Genomic DNA, 20,061 nt, shown 5'->3' on the forward strand with positions numbered 1-20,061 from the left:
ATGTCGCCATGGAAAGCCAAAACTCTCTCCCATGCAAACCTGCTGATTAGAAGGTGCTGTATAGATGTGAGAAACTCTCTTTTCATGGCACTTCAATATCGAAGTGAATTTTTCGTAGCAGGTTAGGAAACTGAGGTTAAGGTTAGGAAAAGGGTTAGGGTTAGTGAAAATGCTCTCCAAATCTTCTACGAAAATTACTTTGCATTGAAGTGCTGTGAAAAGAATGTGTCCCTGCTCAGGTGTTGCATGCATCAACCAATGGTTGTGTGCCAAGTCATCCATTGTGTCATCGACTGACAGATTGCTATAACATATGATGTGGTTAGCTGACACACAAAATACCTATCCAGGCAGTATAAGATCTGGCAAGTGTCAGCAAGGCCTGGGCAGAGGAACATGCTCCGTATTTTCAACCAGAACTATCAGGAAGCAACCCCGATCACATTTTTGTAAAACACATTTACAGTGTTAGTTTCATCAGCTGTTGTACAATATGAAATACAATTATTTTGACTTCACAGGGCCTTTAAATGTAGGCAAACAAGTTTTCAGCATTCAAACTCATCTACCCAGCCAGATTCAGCACCATGGACAGTGAAGATCAGAATACCTGCGATCTGACGATTAGAACAACAGTGCTATTTTAAGTGATTTTCAAGACACCCAAAGTCAATTTAAATCCACAACAAAATCTGCAGGATAAAAAGCAATATAATCAAACATTCAAATAAGTAAACAGGCTATATTAAAGTGCACTAAACATAGAGACAGACTAACCATGGAGAACACTAAACATGATGACAGATTAACCAGGGAAGTGAATTTAACAGAGGTTTAAGCTAAAACAACAGAATCTGGGTAAATCTGTGTGAAGAGGTGTGGCTTTAGTGTGGATTTGAATAGTACACAAGTAGGCCAACGCTATTTTTGCACTGTAAAACTTTTTTTTAAGTGTTATGTTTTCCCAGATTCATAGTGTTATGCAGCCCAGGCCTATCTAGGAAGGCTGGGCATAAATAGTTTGCTCACAGCATCACATGATGACGTGGGCAACATAAACACTTAAACTCTGTGGATTAAAGTTAATAGTAATCAAAACTAATTTCACCACGAAAGGAAGTGCAATCGAAATGAATGAAGAAGACAAGGTCATTCCAGTGAGTTAATAAAATGACAAGGTGTTGCCTGTCAGCGTTGTAGACTACTGCCTCACAAGCCCGGGCTTTAGTGGCACTGGCATACGCGCTTGCCTCTGCACTGAAGGAGCCACCGAACGCGTCCGCGTTGCAGCTCTCACTTTCTCCCGCTACAGTATGTCCTACAATGACATATTTGGTGGGGATTTGCAGCCAACAATAGGATTGGATTGGGACTAAATCAATGAATAAAACGATATTGAAATGAATATTATTAACAAATATTTCCCAGAAGATTTTGGGTTCAACCTAAGGCTGACTAGGACAGATCAATCAACTTGATCCGACACAGTCAGCCTACATGTCATACGTAAGTAAACCCACAAGAGAGACAATATTGCAAAGGCAGGAAGGACCATGTTCGATGGAAGGCGTAGGGGTAGGCAATCGAAAACGTTTGACGGGGAAATTTCTGTCAATATTAGCTAGTCCTACTGAGTGGGCAAGTAACCTTTCCCGCGCTCTTCCTAAAAATACTATTTGTGATGTCATAAAGGTCTAACGTTCCATGACGTAGCATGTAGCCCTAAATTACAGTCCCTGCCTGCAATATTGTCCTCACTCTCGACCTGAACTCAACTTGAATGTAACCAACACAGACAAGGACATGCTTTTTGAGATATAAAATAGCTTGAATGGATGAAGAAAAGGTCAGCTAAATTACTTCATACAATATTGGGGGAAAGTAAAAAAGGGTAAAGCAATATAAGCGGATATTTCTTGTAAAAAGCTATAACATATTGTAAAGCAAATGTACCATTCTTTATAAAGTCACCAGCTTAGCTCTGAAATGGCTGTAGCTCTATTTATGATGTCCTCTGCACAGATCTACTCTGACATTGACATATTATTACTTATTGGAATGTCTGACCTTCAGGTAGCACAGAGGGAGGATGGTGATCCTCAGAGGGAAGGAAAGGAAGTTGTTGAGGAAGAACCGGTGGCCACGCCCAAAGAGGAGGCCAAGAAGGGAAGGAAGGTAAGATAGCACGAGTGACAGAGCACATAATAGGCCTACTGGGTTACACTCTGTACCTGATAGCAGCCATACCATAGATATCTATATATATCAGATAACAACATACGTAGTAGCTGTTTTCAAAACGTGTTTTAAGAGCTGTTTTGACCTGGCCCATAGCCTATTCATAAATTGTCTCAGAGTAGGAGTGCTTATCTAGGATCAGTTTTGCATTTGTGATCATAATGAATACAATTATTTGGGCAAGTTTGAGCCCACACCTTATCTGATGAACTTTATGTATACGGGCCCTGGTGTTACATGTCTGCCATCATTTGAGATCTGGAATCTGTTCTGTTCTATCCTAGGCAAAAAGTAAGAGGAGTGGCAAGAAGTCAAGGAAGCTGGGCACTGACAACGATGCAGGTCAGAGATTTACCTCTGTAGTACTACATTGTTTCTCTATTCTGTCTGTGATGTGCAGGTTGTGCTATCCATTTTCAATGAAACTGTAGTCTACTGTAATCAGTAAGAAAGGTCACATAGATAGCTTTATTCAAATAGGCCTATTCTAAAACCCTAAAACAATGAAATCAGAGTATTAAGAGATAAAACGTCTGATTTCTCTTTAGTCTCCAGGAATAAACACCTGGATAGAGGATCTGTAATTGAGCTCCTGGAGAAGAAAGCTGTTAAGGCTGCATTCGGCCCAGGCAACAAGGATGAAATGGAATACTCCTACCCAATCCTCATCTCATTCCTGCGCAATCTTACTGATGAGTATGTTAAAGGCTTTTCTGTAATGTTCAACATTTATGAAATATTGTGCAGTGGGAACTAAACACTAACTAAAACACTTATTTTAAATGTTCTAGGCAGTGGCAAGTGATCTACAAAGGACTAAAAAACCCTGTAAGTTTCCCTACCTGCCTTTGACCTTTGATGTGTCAATGATCTGTTGAATTCAGAGATTAGCCATCAAGTCATATTCGGTTATTCATGTTCATTTCTCTGTCAGACTTCATCAAACGTTGAATTCAGTCACAGACAAGAATAACAATGTTGATCAAATGCATTCTGTTCGATCTAGAATACTTGACATCACAGTTCCATTGAAAAGACTGTTTTTGTTCTGTTTGTTCAAAACAGATGACGAAGGAACAGCTTGCCAAATTGTGCAAGACAATTGTAACCTTCATCGCACAGACCACCCTGCAGATCCTGCTGCCAGCCCTGGCCCGCGTACTTGGGGTAAAGGACTTTGCTGACGACGACACTGACTCACCCAAGAGGGGTGGCAGTGCAAGATCCTTTGCTGCCTTTGATCAGGAAAGACTGGAGCTCATCCAGGAAGTTAGATATCTGGCGAAGAAAATGTATAAGGGCGGCACAGGGGCTCAACATCTCAGGTCCCTAACACCCTCTTCTAAGAGGTATGTTCCCCTTAAGGTTTTCATGTATGGATTTCACCAAGATCATCTATCCCAGTGTTAGCCAATGCAATTCACTCTATCTGATGTAGTACAAAATGTAATGTATCAGCCTTTATGAGCATGTAAAGCGATCAAAAGGACATGTAGATATTTAGAATACTAAAATTACAACGCTTGACCGATTTGCCAAGTTAAGACAGGAATTATCATGCTTTGCTTGTTCGTTTTAAAGTTCCCAGACCTCAGTGAAAGTCCACCTGGGAATGACAGAGGACAGAATCATCAAAAGTGTCCAGGAGCAACTGTCTGATCATAATATCCTGTCCTCTTGCCCACCTGAGCTGACTGTTGGTCTTATCAAGGTGGTGGTCGAACAGCTTAACTCTGCCCTCTCTGCGACCATCAGCAGAGCCATTTCAGGGCAGTCCTCCCCTATTTCTTCTGGTAACCAGGCCGCTGAACAAATGGTCAACATGGTCCAGAAATGTTTTGATGATCACGCCACTCCAGAGGACCAGAGCTCCACCTCTGTATTAGAGTCATGCATTCCACCTGCAACAGAAGAGGTGATGACTGTTATTGCAGAGATGGTGGGTGAATTGGAAAAAAAAGATCCGGAATTGGTTAACGTTTTTCGAGAAGTGGCTGTGAAAGTTAAAATGTTGGCATCTGGCAGTGACCTTGTAGTGGAGCACCTGGATGTTGAAGACGACTCTCCTGTTCCAGAGGAGCTGAACATAATATGTACATCTTGCAAAGCAATGATGCAAAATCTTGGCACTCTGTTTAGTGTGAAGTTCAAGACCAAAGCTTCAAAGGCTGTGAGTGAAATTCTTGTGAGAAGGTTAATGAGCGATATCTCTGGTATGGTTCAACCTTCTCATTCGTTTAGTACCACTCCAAGCTTGATGAATGCATCTCGCCCATCTGACAGGATCCTTGATTCTGCGGCCACTGAGCTCATACAGACCAAAGTAGAATCTGAGGCATCAAAAATAATTGATAACTTTGTTGAAGATGTCAAGGACATTGTGCAGTATGCTGAATTAGATCAGCCAACAAGCACCCAGAGAGATGCCCAAGTGGGACACTGTACGACAAAGCAGAAACCCTTCCATGCAGCTCGTAGACTCTGCGAGAGACTTCAGGCAAAGCTGGAGACATTGTTCCTCAGAATGGGTGGAGCTCCAGTCCAAGGGGAAGAACTTATGGAAAAAGCTGACTCCAGTGCTGTGCTTCTGGAACATAATGACTCCAGTGATCTGCCTGTTTCAATCCTGAGCTTGCCTTCCCCATGTAGGAGTGAATCCCCTATATCAGAACGTAGTTCATCTTCTTTATCTGATGGATGTGATTCAACTGACTCTGTAGGAGAAAAAACACCAGAGCAACCTGAAACCAGTAAGAGTGAGGCAATACTGCAAGTGGTCAACTCAACAGGACTTGGTTCTCTCCGTAAATGCCAAAGTGAGAACTCTCAACCATTACTGTCTCTCTGTGATTCCAACATGGTGCCCTGCACCAAAGAGGTCTTGTCCCAGATTGTGACCATGTATAGGTCAGAGGTGGCAGATTTGGAATGCACATCATCTGTTGCAGAGGGTTCCTCTTACAACTCCCTTGAAGTCTGTGGCTTTTTGGACAGTGTCATGTCTTATCTAGAAGACATGCCTGTGTCTGGTTCTTCATGGTTGGAAGGATTAAGAGATACTCCAGCCTCAGTCATTGAGAAACTCTCCAGTGAGGAGTTCCAGATGAACGCTACCAACGAAGTGCGAAAAATACTGATCAAATCAGTCAGTAGCTTTCCCAGCAAAGTCAGTTCCAGCCAGACAGATTCTCAGATGTTGCCAGCAAAATCAACAATTTCCTTAAGGCATACAGATATAACTGCTTTTGAAATCGTTGGATCAATTAGAAATGACATGAAGAGCCTTTTCCCACCCACAGAGTCTTCTACTACTCTATGGCAGGCAGACTCTATGCTTCAACAGAGTGATGAGAAAACCTCAGAGTACACTGAGGCCACACCCAAAGGCTCACAGTCTGGTTTGGAAGTATCTGAGAAGAAGATCTGGACAACTGCAAAGACTATTTACCACAATGTGAAGACAAAGATGAGGAATTATTTTACATGGCAAAATCAAGTCAAAGCAACAACGGCTCAAGCCAAAAAGACCCTCAGCCATATTCTGGTTTCAATTCAGAAAGAGCTGTCAAAATCTGACCAAACGGTGACTGCGCTTTCACAAATAGAGAATGTGGTTGGAATGATGCTGAAGGATGTTGAAAGGGTAAGCAGTGAATGTGGTGAGGAACAGATCTATCAAGCGCCACAGCGTTCTTCCTCCTCGTTGTCATCCTCATCTGCCAGATCAAAGAAGTCAGAGTGGGAATTTTCACTCCCTGGCACTCCCATCTCTTCTGATTTACCAGAGAGTATTACTCAGCCCATTGTGAGATGCTCAGTCATCGACATGGGCAAATCTACTAAGCCAAAAACATTGGTGTGTGATGCCAGGGAAAGCATGTCTGCAATAGTGGATACCATCATAAAGGAGGTACATCCAGAGGAAGAAGGGGAGGTTGCATTCCACCCTGATCTAACAGCTGTAATAGCAAGACTGGAGGAGCTCATATCTCAGGGTAGGATTGGTGCTCTCTCACGTGATCTTACTCACCAAGTCAACCGCATCATTTCTGAGAGCAACTTGACCCCTCTGGTTCTGACAGTGGCGGCTGGAAAGAGTGCATCCGATACAGTCCTTACTGAGCTGAAGAGGAATGACAAGACGGTGGGGAAGCCCACAGCTTACAAGCTGGTTCAGCTTTTTGCAGAGGAGTCTGTGAAGCGCCTCTTGCTTCCTAGCCTTGTGCCCTCTACAGCTTCAATGAGTTTGGCTCAGGGAGTTAGTGTGCCGGCTAGCGTATCTGAAGATAGGATTTCATGTTCTTTTTCTACATCAGCATTTAGTGACACAGTCAGCCTGTTTACCAAAGTAATGGTAAGCCAGGTCATGGACTCTGTGGTTTCTGATGCACAAAGCAGAGGGTCATCTCCAACCGGAACTGTAACTGATATAGGCAGTCTACTGAGTGGTAAGTCCTACCCTCTGCCATCTTTCTCCGCCATCAGCATGACAACAAGTGGGACCTCCAATGCTGCGGCCAACATAGATGCTGAGGAAAGGGATACCATCAGTTGTTTCGGTGTACCTCAGAGCATTGTTTGTGATCAGAATTCAACCAGCCCGGATGTTGCCTCGCTTTCAACCCCATCCACTGACAACTTAGTCGGTGATGATGACTTCACCGGCCTCATCAGCATGTTAGTGGTGAGACTTCTGTCAAAAATCCAAACCCAAACGGATCTGTACCCAACTGACGTCACACGCACGTCACAAGACCTGATTCCAAAAGTTATAGCTGCCTTCTGTGCATGGTCAGGCTGCTCTGAGACCCAAGCTTATCCCAAGAACCTGAAGAGTCACAAAGTATACAGCACCGTCTACAAACATCTGTTGAAGGAGTTTGGCTCAGAGAAAATACTCCAACTGGCCGTGTCGACTCAGGACTCCACATTCAATAGGATTCTTGTGAAGTCATTGAGCAAGGAGCTTCTCCACAGTTGTAACGAGGCATCAAGAGCAGCCTCAAGAACATCTTTCGAAGCCACCAGGCCAGAAGCTCTTCTCATGGCTGAAGATGTGAAGGCTACCAGAGGGAAGCTGTCTTTCCTACAAAGGCTTGCCAGACTGAAATTCGACTTAAAGGTACATCACACTTATTTAAGTTAACAATTGTGTCAATGTGAGTAAACAATGTTATTTAGAGAAAATGTAAAACCATCCATTAATTCCAAAACCATTTATAAATCTTGTTTTGCTGGTGTGTAAGATGTGATCGTTATTACCGTGAGATTGTTCTGCTGTGACAGTTGTTTTGACATGTTTTTGTTTTAGCCATTCATGATGGGAAACAAGAAGGATTCCAAGAAGAATTCCCGCCATTCTGTATCTCAAGACCAGACTACTGCTGAAGATATCATGTGTAAGTCCATACAGCAGGACATTTACTGTTTGAAATATTGGTGTACAAAGCTGCTATTGCAAAAATATGAAACCCTATATACAGTACATTATATATTATCGATAGTAATCTCTTATGTAAAATTATTTATAGTTTCCAAATCTCAAGATTCTGGTTCTCATTTATTTGTGAAAGTAATAATGAGTTGAAACTAAGAATACAATATAACATCATTTCTAAATGAAAGTGCATGTCAACTCTCTCTCTTGTGTCACCCAACATAGTGGCACATCCTGCCACATTTGGACTCCCAGAGGGTCTTCCCTCCACCTCTCAACAGGAGAAGCCTCGCAAACGTCCCCTTCTAATCAGGATGTTTTCCACCATCTCCATAGGCCTATCCAAGCCATTCAAACGGTTTTCAAAGCAAGCTTAATACAACAATTTCCTTTAATACAGTAATATTTGCATTGAATTGGTGACCTTTGTCTTCTTTCGTGTTTTGCCCTGTTAACACATTTGATTAAAAATTACATAGTATATTTAGTTTAGTTTATTATGCAGTCATAGTCACGGTGTAGGTTAAACAAAGTAATGTTGTCCTGATTAATGTATAGAACATGCACCCCCTCCCACACACACACACACACACAGTGTGATTCATTGAACACACACACATAGTACTTCAGATATGTTCCACAACCAACATTCAACCAGATATCAATGATTCAGTGTAAAATACATGTACTGTAAAATAAACCGTATTTAATTTACAACCAATAAAATAATACATGATGCAGGACACTCAGTTATAAGGGAATTAACTGGTTTAACTTCTCAAACAGAAACACACATTTCCAATTTCTGTGGATCGCCCATGTTTACATTTGACTGAATGCTAGTCTGACCTTTGACCTGTAGATGGCAGTAAATGTCTACTTTTGCTGCAGATCCATTTCTAAAGCTCAAACCTCTCTGGACAAGTAGCCAAAACATTTGTCCCTAGTGAGAGAGAGTATGTGTGTGGCAAAAAAGGGAATATTGCACTACACTTTTATGATACAGATACATTTTGCATTCGGTAGCAAAGCACAGCTGTATTTTTTTTCAAATGCCAAATGTACATGTAGCATGCTTCTGCCTACAGATGCTTTTCTGAGTGACTTGTGTTGTGAGAGAACCAGAATTCAAACATAAACTCCTGGATTACATTTTATAATATTGTTTGCTCTTTTTAGTAACATATGGTAGCATACATGTTTCACACGGTGGCAAGTCAAGCTAGTTAGTTACATGTAACAACATTACATTATATGGTCAATGTTTGTGTGTATCCTCTTAGCTTTTACCATCGACATCAACAAGCGACGCACATGTATCTTTGCTCTGCAATCTCCTATCCCCATCGGTTTCACTGGGAAGACTTACGGTGGTGTGTCATGGCGGCATGGTAAAGCTTGCTCAAAGGGAACAATAACCAAGCCGTACTGTCATCTTCAGACGCCGGGTTTGGGACTTATTTCAGGCCTAACATCGCCACGAACGTCCACATTCGTCTTGGAATTGCAAGCAGTCAATCGCGGTTTCCATCCGCACGGCCATGGCGGCACGTAAACCAGTGGAATGGGTTCAGGCGGTGATAACTGCTCTTAAACGCTAGTAAAACCAAATGCATGCTTTTCAACCGTTCGCAGCCTGCACCCGCACGCCTGACCAGCATCACCACCCTGAATGGTTCCGACCTTGAATATGTGGACATGTATAAGTACCTAGGTGTCTGGCTAGACTGTAAACTCTCCTTCCAGACTCATATCAAACATCTCCAATCGAAAATCAAATCAAGAGTCGGCTTTCTATTCCGCAACAAAGCCTCCTTCACTCACGCCTCCAAACTTACTCTAGTAAAACTGACTATCCTACCGATCCTCGACTTCGGCGATGTCATCTACAAAATTGCTTCCAACACTCTACTCAGCAAACTGGATGCAGTTTATCACAGTGCCATCCGTTTTGTCACTAAAGCACCTTATACCACCCACCACTGCGACTTGTATGCTCTAGTCGGCTGGCCCTCGCTACATATTCGTCGCCAGACCCACTGGCTCCAGGTCATCTACAAGTCCATGCTAGGTAAAGCTCCGCCTTATGTCAGTTCACTGGTCACGATGGCAACACCCATCCGTAGCACGCGCTCCAGCAGGTGTATCTCACTGATCATCCCTAAAGCCAACACCTCATTTGGCCGCCTTTCGTTCCAGTTCTCTGCTGCCTGTGACTGGAACGAATTGCAAAAATCGCTGAAGTTGGAGACTTTTATCTCCCTCACCAACTTCAAACATCTGCTATCTGAGCAGCTAACCGATCGCTGCAGCTGTACATAGTCTATCGGTAAATAGCCCATCCATTTTTACCTACCTCATCCCCATACTGTTTTTATTTATTTACTTTTCTGCTCTTTTGCACACCAATATCTCTACCTGTACATGACCATCTGATCATTTATCACTCCAGTGTTAATCTGCAAAATTGTAATTATTCGCCTACCTCCTCATGCCTTTTGCACACAATGTATATAGACTCCCCTTTTTCTCTACTGTGTTATTGACTTGTTAATTGTTTACTCCATGTGTAACTCTGTGTTGTCTGTTCACACTGCTATGCTTTATCTTGGCCAGGTCGCAGTTGCAAATGAGAACTTGTTCTCAACTAGCCTACCTGGTTAAATAAAGGTGAAATAAAATAAATTAAATAAAAAAATAAACAGATTCGACGAGCAGGTAATATTATAGTGTTAGTTATATGAGTTCGAAGTGGGAGTAGTTAGCTAGTTGCAACTGCAAGCAGTGAATCTTTTGTTGAGGGCTTGTACAGGTAGATAGCTAATTGTATTTATGTGTCACTGTGAAGTGCATGCTAGACTGCTTTCTAGCTAGGTAGCTATTGATAGTAACTACGTTAGGACAAATATTTGTATATCTGTGTTCGGATGATGTGTACCAAAAGTGCAAGTTACTTTTAGCTACCTAACTAGTAAGCTACCCATGTAGCTAGCTAGCCAACTAAACATGCATTTTAATGTTGCATATATATTGGGTGTTGGTGTAGCTAACTCGGAGTATTTGCACACTACGTCTAATATTGGCTAATTCTTCCTAGACAATTGGGGAAAAGATGTCCCTATTGTACCAGCTAGGAAGTCCTATAATTTAGCTACCTTGCTAACTGTAAACAAATGAGAGGTGTGACTCCAACATGCACTGATTAAAATGCAAGGTCTGTCACATGTGGGGAAAAAATGAAGAACATACTGGTTGCATGCTGTCAGCCAACATTCATGTTGCTGTCTGAGGAATCTGGATTTTCAACCTGACCATGTTTCTGCTCTGAGGTAACGTTAAACGCTCAATAATAAGATCAAAAACAACATGGATCCGTACAAATTGACAGACATCCGTTTTTTTGTTAAATATCTACTTACATAATTACCACATCCTTAAATTATGATATACATATTGTGAGTTTGTCTCAATCCAATATTTGAGCGTGTTTAGGTGTTTGTGGTCACCACAGCAGCAGTCTACAAGGCTCGCCCAACTACAAGTTTCTGGCAGTTAAGTTTTTCTTATTACCCAGAGTTGGATGAATTCGTGGATACAATTTTTTAGATCTCTGCATGCAGTGTGTATGAAGTTAAGAGGTAATGATGATAGCCAATGCTGACTAGCATTTGTACAATGACTGAAGGCTACAGGTACACCGAATCAAATTTTATTGGTCACATACACATGGTTAGCAGATGTTAATGCGAGTGTAGCGAAATGCTTCTGGTTCTGACAGTGCAGTAATATCTAACAAGTAATCTAACAATTCCCCAACAACTACCTAATGCACACACACATCTAAAGGGGTGAATGAGAATATGTACATATAAGTATATGGATGAGCGATGGCCGTGCGGCATAGGCAAGGTGCAGTAGATGGTATAAAATACCGTATGTACATGTGACGTGAGCAATGCAAGATATGTAAACATCATTAAAGTAAAATTATTTTAAGTGACTAGTGATCCATTTATTAAAGTATCCAGTGATTGCGTCTCAGTGTAGGCAGCAGCCTCTCTGAGTTAGTGATGGCTATTTAACAGTCTGATGGCCTTGAGATAGAAGCTGTTTTTCAATCTCTCTGTCCCAGCTTTAAATCACCTGTACTGACCTCGCCTTTTGGATGATAGCGGTGTGAACAGGCAGTGGCATATACTACTACTGTACAGTACTGCTACAGTATCCCTTTAAGGGTGCCAAAGATTCCACTAATGACCTTGAGGTTGAATGTGTGAAACATTGGGTTATGTAGTCTAGCCAGTCCATCAATAGTTTTTACACTGTCTGTTGCCCCTAACTATATCTCATCAGAAGTCATTATCAGTCAACATTATCAAATTGTAAGATCAACATTTTAAAATGCTCCAGCTGACTTGATGGAGAGTTTGTTGTTGCTTGAGAGCTGGTATGTCTGTAAATCAGCTCTGGGTCTCAATTTTATCCAAACTAAGCTTTGTCTGTTTTGGTTGTCAAAGACCACCTCCAAAGGGACTGAAACAAATGGTTCTTGCTGCAGTGCTGCCAGAAACTCGTCACCTTCTTTAAACTCCTTTGTGTGAAAGCTGTTCTACAAATAAACTTGAAAAGGGTTTGCGCTATGCAGTGGTTTGTATTTAACCTAAACATGCTTAAGTGCCATGGCACACTGTGCAACTGCCCTCAACTCCAGTACAGACTTTTGAAATGGAATATCAGCACTTTTTGTGCAGTTTGGGTAGGATCTGGGCCTCGGGTTTCAGAGGCTACGGAGGGATTCTGTAGCACAGAGTGGTGATTGTACTCAGATGGTGATTGTACTCCGGCTTAGCAGCTCTGCTCGGATTATTACAGTTTGATGAAAGTGTAATAAGGGATTACATCCGCCTCGTGTTGTTAAGACCATTTAGAAGCCTCTAAGTCATAGGATTGCATGTGTTGGCTTTATCAGGGTGGATTTCATAGTCAGAATCATAGTTTCTGTGTGAACCTTGCTTATTTTGCCCAAAAACCTACCCAGTGTCCAGAAACAATGAAAGTATTCTGAACAATAAGTCTAAATCACAGTTGTATGCAACTTCAGAATCCTGCATTACAACCAAAAAATGTATGTCAAAAAGCTACCACAGCGAGGAAGAGAGAGGTTGGTGGATGCCAATGTGATGTACGAGATTAATGAGAAATAATAATCTCAACCTAGTAGTATTAGTCATCACAGCATCAGCCCAGAAAGATATGAAGCAGGGATTGGACTGTGGGCTGAGGTTCAGAAGCCTGACTATTCTCCTACCCCCTATCTTGGGACTTTCATTCCCAGGCCAAAGTTTCTCCCTGAGGGGCCCCAGTGGTAGACAGGATCCAGCTAGTAAGCAGTCCCAGGCCATGAGGCTCTTCCTTAGAATGGATGCATGTCTGAACCTAACTGTTTCCTCAACCATGATTAGGCCTACAACAGTGTAGTCTCTATTTACCATGCTCCCAAGCCTTGTTCATCACTGGGCTGTTGGAGAAGTCTGGAAGTGGAAATCGAGGCTAACAACATCCTGGCTCTGTTGCCCCACGACTATGTCGGGGCCTGAAGGAGAGCCAGAGCCACATCAAGGAGGAGTGCTCCATTCAGAAAAGCTCACTTGTCAACTGTGCTGCTGCTTATGGCTCATTGACATTCCAAGCTTGATGTGCTCTGCATACAAGATCCCAGATGTGTTTGTTTTTGTCCCGTGTAAATATTCATTTATTTTTTGAATACATTGAAATAATTGAATCTCTTTTTTTCCATTTTCAAATTAAATATACCTTCCTGCAACCCGCCTCACTCAATGTGGTACGGATCTGCTATTTTTTTTAACCTTATAACTAGAATGGCCGATTTAATTAGGGCCGATTTCAAGTTTTCATAACAATCCGAAATCGGTATTTTTGGGCGCCAATTTGATTTTTAATGAAACATTTTATACCTTTATTTAACTAGGGAAGTCAGTTAAGAACACATTCTTATTTTCAATGACGGCGTAGGAACGGTTGGTTAATTGCCTTGTTCAGGGGCAGAACGACAGATTTTCACCTTGTCAGCACGGGGATCCAATCTTGCAACCTTACGGTTAACTAGTCCTACGCTCTAACCACCTGCCTCTCGTTGCACTCCACAACTGCAGTAGAAGCCAAGGTAAGTCGCTAGCTAGCATTAAACTTATCTTATAAAAAACAATAAATCATAATCACGCTGGGGGATGATTTTACAAAAGCGCATTTGCGAAAATGCACAATCGTTGACGACTGTGCCTAACCATAAACACGATGCCTTTCTTAAAATCAATACACAGAAGTATATATTTTTAAACCTGCATATTTAGCTAAAAGAAATCCAGGTTCGCAGGCAATATTAACCAGGTGAAATTGTGTCACTTCTCTTGTGTTCATTGCACGCAGAGTCAGGGTATATGCAACAGTTTGGGCAACCTGGCTCATTGCGAACTAATTTGCCAGAATTGTACGTAATTATGACATAACATTGAAGGTTGTGCAATGTAACAAGAATATTTAGACGTATGGATGCCACCCGTTAGATAAAATACGGAACCGTTCCGTATTTCACTGAAAGAATAAACGTCTTGTTTTCGAGATGATAGTTTCCGGAATCGACCATATTAATGACCTAAGGCTCGTATTTCTGTGTGTTATTATGTTATAATTAAGTCTATGATTTGATAGAGCAGTCTGACTGAGCAATGGTAGGTAGCAGCAGGCTCATAAGCATTCATTCAAACAGCACTTTCGTGCGTTTTGCCAGCAGCTCTTCGCAAGCACAGCGCTGTTTCTGACTTCAAGCCTATCAGCCTAATGGCTGGTGTAACCGAGGTGAAATTGCTAGCTAGTTAGCGGGGTGCGCGCTAATAGTGTTTCAAAAGTCACTCGCTCTGAGACTTGAGTAGTTATTCCCCTTGCTCTGCAAGGGCCGTGGCTTTTGTGGACCGATGGGTAACGCTGCTTCGAGTGTGGCTGTTGTCAATGTGTTCCTGGTTCGAGCCCAGGTAGGGGAGAGGAACGGAAGCTATACTGTTACACTGGCAATACTATAGTGCCTATAAAAACATCAAATAGTCAAAGGTATATGAAATACAAATGGTATAGAGAGAAATAGTCCAATAAATACTATATTAACTTCAACCTAAAACCTCTTACCTTGGAATATTGAAGACTCATGTTAAAAGGAACCACCAGCTTTCATATGTTCTCATGTTCTGAGCAAGGAACTTAAATGTTAGCTTTTTTTACATGGCACATATTGCACTTTTACTTCTCCAACACTTTGTTTTGCGTTATTTAAACCAAATTGAACATGTTTCATTATTTATTTGAGGCTAAATGGATTTTTATTGATGTATTATATTAAGTTAATATAAGTGTTCATTCAGTATTGTTGTAATTGTCATTATTACAAATAAATCAATAAAAATCGTCTGATTTTAATCGGTATCGGCGTTGAAAAATCATAATTGGTCGACCTCTACTTATAACTGGAACCTCCATCAGAGCTAGTTAGCTACGAGCTATTTAGTCATTGTTAGCCACTGCTAGCGGTCTTTACCTATAGCTCAGACACCAGACACTTTAGCCCATATAATACCTGCCAGTTTGCACAGCGTGATATCAGCCCTGAGCATATTGGACTGCTTTTTTTTCCTCCACGATATCACCGGAATCCTGCCGCAAGCTCTGGAACATTACACTGGATCATTGCAGCTAGCTAGCTGCTACCGAGTAACTATTGTCCAGAAGCATGTACCAGTTAGCCTCGAGCTAGGCCCATCTCCCGGCTAGTAAACAAAGTACACCAACTACAATACCTCTCTTGCCAATTGGCCTGGACCCTTTGTCGACACGGAGCCCCGCCGATCCATCACGACTTGTCCCGTCAGTAGAGGTAGTCATCTTAAATAAGCATGCCCCTTTCAAATTTAGAACTAATGACAGCTATAGCCATTAGTTCACTCCAGACTTGACTGCCCTTGACCAGCACAAAAACATCCTGTGGCGTCCTGCACTGGCATCGGATAGTCCGCGCGATATGCAACTTTTCAGGAAAATCAGGAACCAAAATACTCACACAGTTGGTTAGTTAGGCTAGTTCCAAAAGTTTTGGGACACTGTAAAGTCCATGGAGAATAAGAGCACCTCCTCCCAGTTGCCCACTGCACTGAGGCTAGGAAACACTGTCACCACTGATAAATCCACGATAATCGAGAATTTCAATAAGCATTTCTCTACGGCTGGCCATACTTTCCACCTGGCTACCCTAGCCAACAGCTCTGCACCCCGCAGGAACTGGCCCAAACCCCTTGCTTCTCCTTCACCCAAATCCAGACAGCTGATGTTCTGAAAGAGCTGCAAAATAGCTCGTAGCTAACTAGCTCTGATGGAGGTTCCAGTTATAAGTAGAGGTCGACCAATTATGATTTTTTCCCCCTACAAATCAGCTGGGCTGGACAATCTGGACCCTTTATTCCGAAAAGTATCCGCCGCCAACCTCAAACTTCAACCTCTTTCGTATCATCTGAGATTCCTCAATATTGAAAGTGACTGCTGTCATCCCCCTCTTCAAAGGGGAAGACACTCTAGACCCAAACTGTTATAGACCTATATCCATGCCTTTCTAAAGTCTTCGAAAGCCAAGTGAACAAACAGATCACCGACCATTTCGAATCCCACCGTACCTTCTCCGCTATGCAATCCGGTTTCTGAGCTGGTCGAGAGCGTGGCTGAGGTGCACCCAACGTCCTAAACGGTATCATAACCGCCATCAATAAGAGACAATACTGTGCAGCCGTCTTCATCGACCTGGCCAAGGCTTTCGACTCTGTCAATCACTGTATTCTTATCGGCAGATTCAATAGCCTTGGTTTCTCAAATGACCGCCTTGCCTGTTTCGCCAACTACTTCTCAGAGTTCAGTGTGTCAAATCGGAGGGCCCATTGTCCGGAACTCTGGCAGTCTCTATGGGGGTGCCACAGGGTTACAGCCTCTACAAGGCTGTCCTCTTTTCCCTCTCTTCCACCCCCTCTTCTTTCCCTCCTTTCTCCTGAGAAACTGGTAGAATTATATCTCTGCATGTCATGTTTGACTGGACGAACTTGTTCTATGGCAGTGTCTGAGAGTCCTTATCCATTGTGTTCTCCCTCAGGTTGCAGGAGCTGACAGTCTGCTCAGAAGACACTGTGGATGTGCACAATATAGAGCTCATGCAGTACATCAACGTGGACTGCTCCAAACTTAAAAGACTGCTCCAAGGTAGCTACACACTCACTCAATTCCTTGTTTGTCATACTCGTTTTTAAATAGTTTTTTGCTAATACTCTATTACTTTTTACTACATCCTCTCAGAAACGGTATTAAAATTCAAAGCCCTGAAGAAACCTGCCCAACTTGCCGTCATTAACAGTTTGGAAAAGGTTTGTGCACCAATATATCTATATTCAGTGCTGCTGTTTTGTGTTTATGAAGTTGGTGTATTATTATATACTACATGGCCAAAGGTATGTGGACACCCCTTCAAATGAGTGGTTTTGGCTATTTCAGCCACACCAGTTGCTGACCGGTGAGCCGTGAAGTGATGGGCCACAAGCTCACAGAATGGGACCACTGAGTGCTGAAGTGCGTAGTGTACTTGCCTGTTTTTGGTTGCAATACTCACTACCGAGTTCCAAACTGCCTCTGGAAGCAACGTCAGCACAAAAACTGATGTTGGGCCGAGCAGACGCACACAAGCCTAAGATCACCATGCACACTGGCAAGCGTCGGCTGAAGTGGTGTAAAGCTCATCACCATTGGACTCTGGAGCAGTGGAAACGTGTTCTCTGGAGTGATGAATCACGGTTCACCATCTGGCAGTCCGACTGACAAATCTGCATGTGGATGCCAGGAAAATGCTACCTGCCCCAATGCGTAGTGTCAAGTGTACAGTTTGGTGGAGGAGGAACAATGGTCTGTGGCTGTTTTTCATGGTTCAGGCTAGGCCCCTTAGTTCCAGTGAAGGGAAATCTAAACTCTACAGCTTACAATGACATTCTAGGCGATTCTGTGCTTACAACTTTGTGGCAACAGTTTGGAGAAGGCCCTTTCCTGTTTCAGCATGACAATGCCCCCATGCACAAAGCAAGGTCCATACAGAAATGGTTTGTTGAGACCGGTGTGGTAGATCTTGACTGGCCTGCACAGAGCCCTGACCTCAACCCCATCGAACACCTTTGGGATGAATTGGAACGCCGACTGCGCGCCAGGCCTAATCGCACAACATCAGTGCCCAACCTCACTAATGCTCTTGCAGCTGAATGGAATCAAGTTTCCGCAGCAGTGTTTGAACATCTAGTGGAAAGCCTTCCCAGTAGAGTGGAGGCTGTTATTGTAGCAAAGGGGGACCAACTCCTTATTAATGCCCATGATTTTAGAATGGGATGTTTGACGAGCAGGTGTCCACATACCATTGAACATGTAGTGTATTATTCATGGTATTCACTACTGCCACCTCTTGGCTGCTGGTGAAATGTTTAAAATACAATTTTCCACTTTGAGGACATGACAGGTTGCAGGTTTCCATTGATGCAGGTTTCCATTGATGCAGGTTTCCATTGATGCAGGTTTCCATTGATGCAGGTTTATTGGAAAAAACATTGAAATGTGTAATGAAATGGCAGCTATAGGAAAAATGCTCTAAAGATTGACACCATTTTTTAAAACTTTCTTTATTGCTACAAATGATGATAGAAGCAATGTTTTTCAAATAAATGTTGATTGCCGAATAGTGTTGACGGTACGCAGAGCACTATGCAAGTTTTACTATCCCATTATTTCAGATCAACTGCAGTGCAAGGTTCACCATGACAATAAATTGGCACGTAGGAATTATTAGACTATGGCAGATTAGTACATTCTTGCGCTCTATCCATGCTGGCCTTTGTGGGCTACCTGAGACATGAGACAGATGGCTGGGAGGGAATCTAGGCTGTCGCCATATTATTCATGTGCAATTTGCCTAAATGGATAATGGAAACACTTCAACTCCTTCATGTTTATTCAACACTAGGTTTTTGTGAAAACGTTTTCAGTTTGATATGCCTATGGCTACCCCTTAGACTTTTATAGTGCAACTTTTGTGCTAGTGCTACCGCTATGGAGCTATGACCATTTTGCTAATACCTATCCAATCCTTTCAGACCTTCACAAAGCCCCTTGCGTAAGGGTTAATTGGTTCATTTGGAATATTGCAGACGGTCACATACAGACACTTATCTATCCCATCAGGCCCTGCTCTTCAACCCCACCAAGTCCTTCTCTCGCGGGGCAGGCAGCCAGAACGCAGACGTGGACCTCATGATCGACTGCTTCGTCTCCTGTTTCCGTATCAACCCTCACAACAATCAGCACTTTAAGGTCAGTCAGTCTGCTCAGCGCATTGGCAGAAAATGTGCAGACCATGTCTTAATGATACCTCGGTGTCAAAGCGGCTTTTTTGACGAAACATTAATAAAGACAATCTCTTCAGGTCTGTTTGGCCTCCGCCTCCCCCTCTACCTTTCACTTTGTCCTGGTCAACTCCCTGCACAGAATCATCACCAATGTAAGTTTGTACCGTCTCCACTACTACTTCCTACCAAGTTCAGTCGAAGTACATTTGATACGACCGTGCTGTTCTCATTGGCCTTTCCCACAGCAGTGCAATATTAATGATCTTCAATCAATCAATCAAATGTTATTTATATAGCCCTTCGTACATCAGCTGATATCTCAAAGTGCTGTACAGAAACCCAGCCTAAAACCCCAAACAGCAAGCAAATCAGGTGTAGAAGCACGGTGTCTAGGAAAAACTCCCTAGAAAGGCCAAAACCTAGGAAGAAACCGAGAGAGGAACCAGGCAATGTGGGGTGGCCAGTCCTCTTCTGGCTGTGCCGGGTGGAGATTATAACAGAACATGGCCAAGATGTTCAAATGTTCATAAATGACCAGCATGGTCAAATAATAGTAAGGCAGAACAGTTGAAACTGGAGCAGCAGCATGGCCAGGTGGACTGGGGACAGCAAGGAGTCATCATGTCAGGTAGTCCTGGGGCATGGTCCTAGGGCTCAGGTCAGTTGAAACTGGAGCAGCAGCATGGCAAGGTGGACTGGGGACAGCAAGGAGCCATCATGTCAGGTAGTCCTGGGGCATGGTCCTAGGGCTCAGGTCCTCCGAGAGAGAGAGAAGGAGAGAATTAGAGAACGCACACTTAGATTCACACAGGACACCGAATAGGACAGGAGAAGTACTCCAGATATAAAAACTGACCCTCGCCCCCGACACAAACTACTGCAGCATAAATACTGGAGGCTATCCTC

The 20,061-nt window shown here is 42.8% G+C and overlaps 2 protein-coding genes across 10 annotated transcripts in view; both read left to right on the plus strand.

Moving 5' to 3' along the window:
• The window catches only part of LOC127908713 (neurofibromin-like), a 70,964-nt gene that overhangs the window by 44,449 nt on the left and 6,454 nt on the right, over positions 1–20,061 (plus strand). Inside the window, exons 1-3 of one of the 6 annotated variants that reach the window (XM_052467844.1) lie at positions 16,875–16,981; positions 18,992–19,120; positions 19,233–19,307. The exons of 4 other annotated variants lie outside the window; for them this stretch is intronic. The gene's annotated coding sequence lies outside the window, so the exon portion shown is untranslated. Of the gene's footprint in view, positions 1–16,874; positions 16,982–18,991; positions 19,121–19,232; positions 19,308–20,061 lie in introns of those variants that run through there. One more of the 6 variants, XM_052467842.1, reaches the window with a different exon arrangement.
• The window catches only part of LOC118370732 (uncharacterized), a 38,365-nt gene continuing 19,268 nt past the window's right edge, over positions 965–20,061 (plus strand). For 2 of the 4 annotated variants that reach the window (XM_052467812.1, XM_052467814.1), the window contains exons 1-6: positions 965–2,175; positions 2,523–2,580; positions 2,787–2,934; positions 3,030–3,066; positions 3,304–3,587; positions 3,820–7,360. In XM_052467812.1, the coding sequence (XP_052323772.1) occupies positions 1,987–2,175; positions 2,523–2,580; positions 2,787–2,934; positions 3,030–3,066; positions 3,304–3,587; positions 3,820–7,360 (4,257 nt within the window). In that variant the 5' untranslated portion in view covers positions 965–1,986. Of the gene's footprint in view, positions 2,176–2,522; positions 2,581–2,786; positions 2,935–3,029; positions 3,067–3,303; positions 3,588–3,819; positions 7,361–7,549; positions 7,638–7,900; positions 8,034–20,061 lie in introns of all 4 variants that reach the window. The other 2 variants (XM_052467811.1, XM_052467813.1) reach the window with 2 other exon arrangements.

This window comes from Oncorhynchus keta, chromosome 18 (genome assembly GCF_023373465.1).
Source record: "Oncorhynchus keta strain PuntledgeMale-10-30-2019 chromosome 18, Oket_V2, whole genome shotgun sequence".
NCBI classification, from domain to species: Eukaryota; Metazoa; Chordata; class Actinopteri; order Salmoniformes; family Salmonidae; genus Oncorhynchus; species Oncorhynchus keta.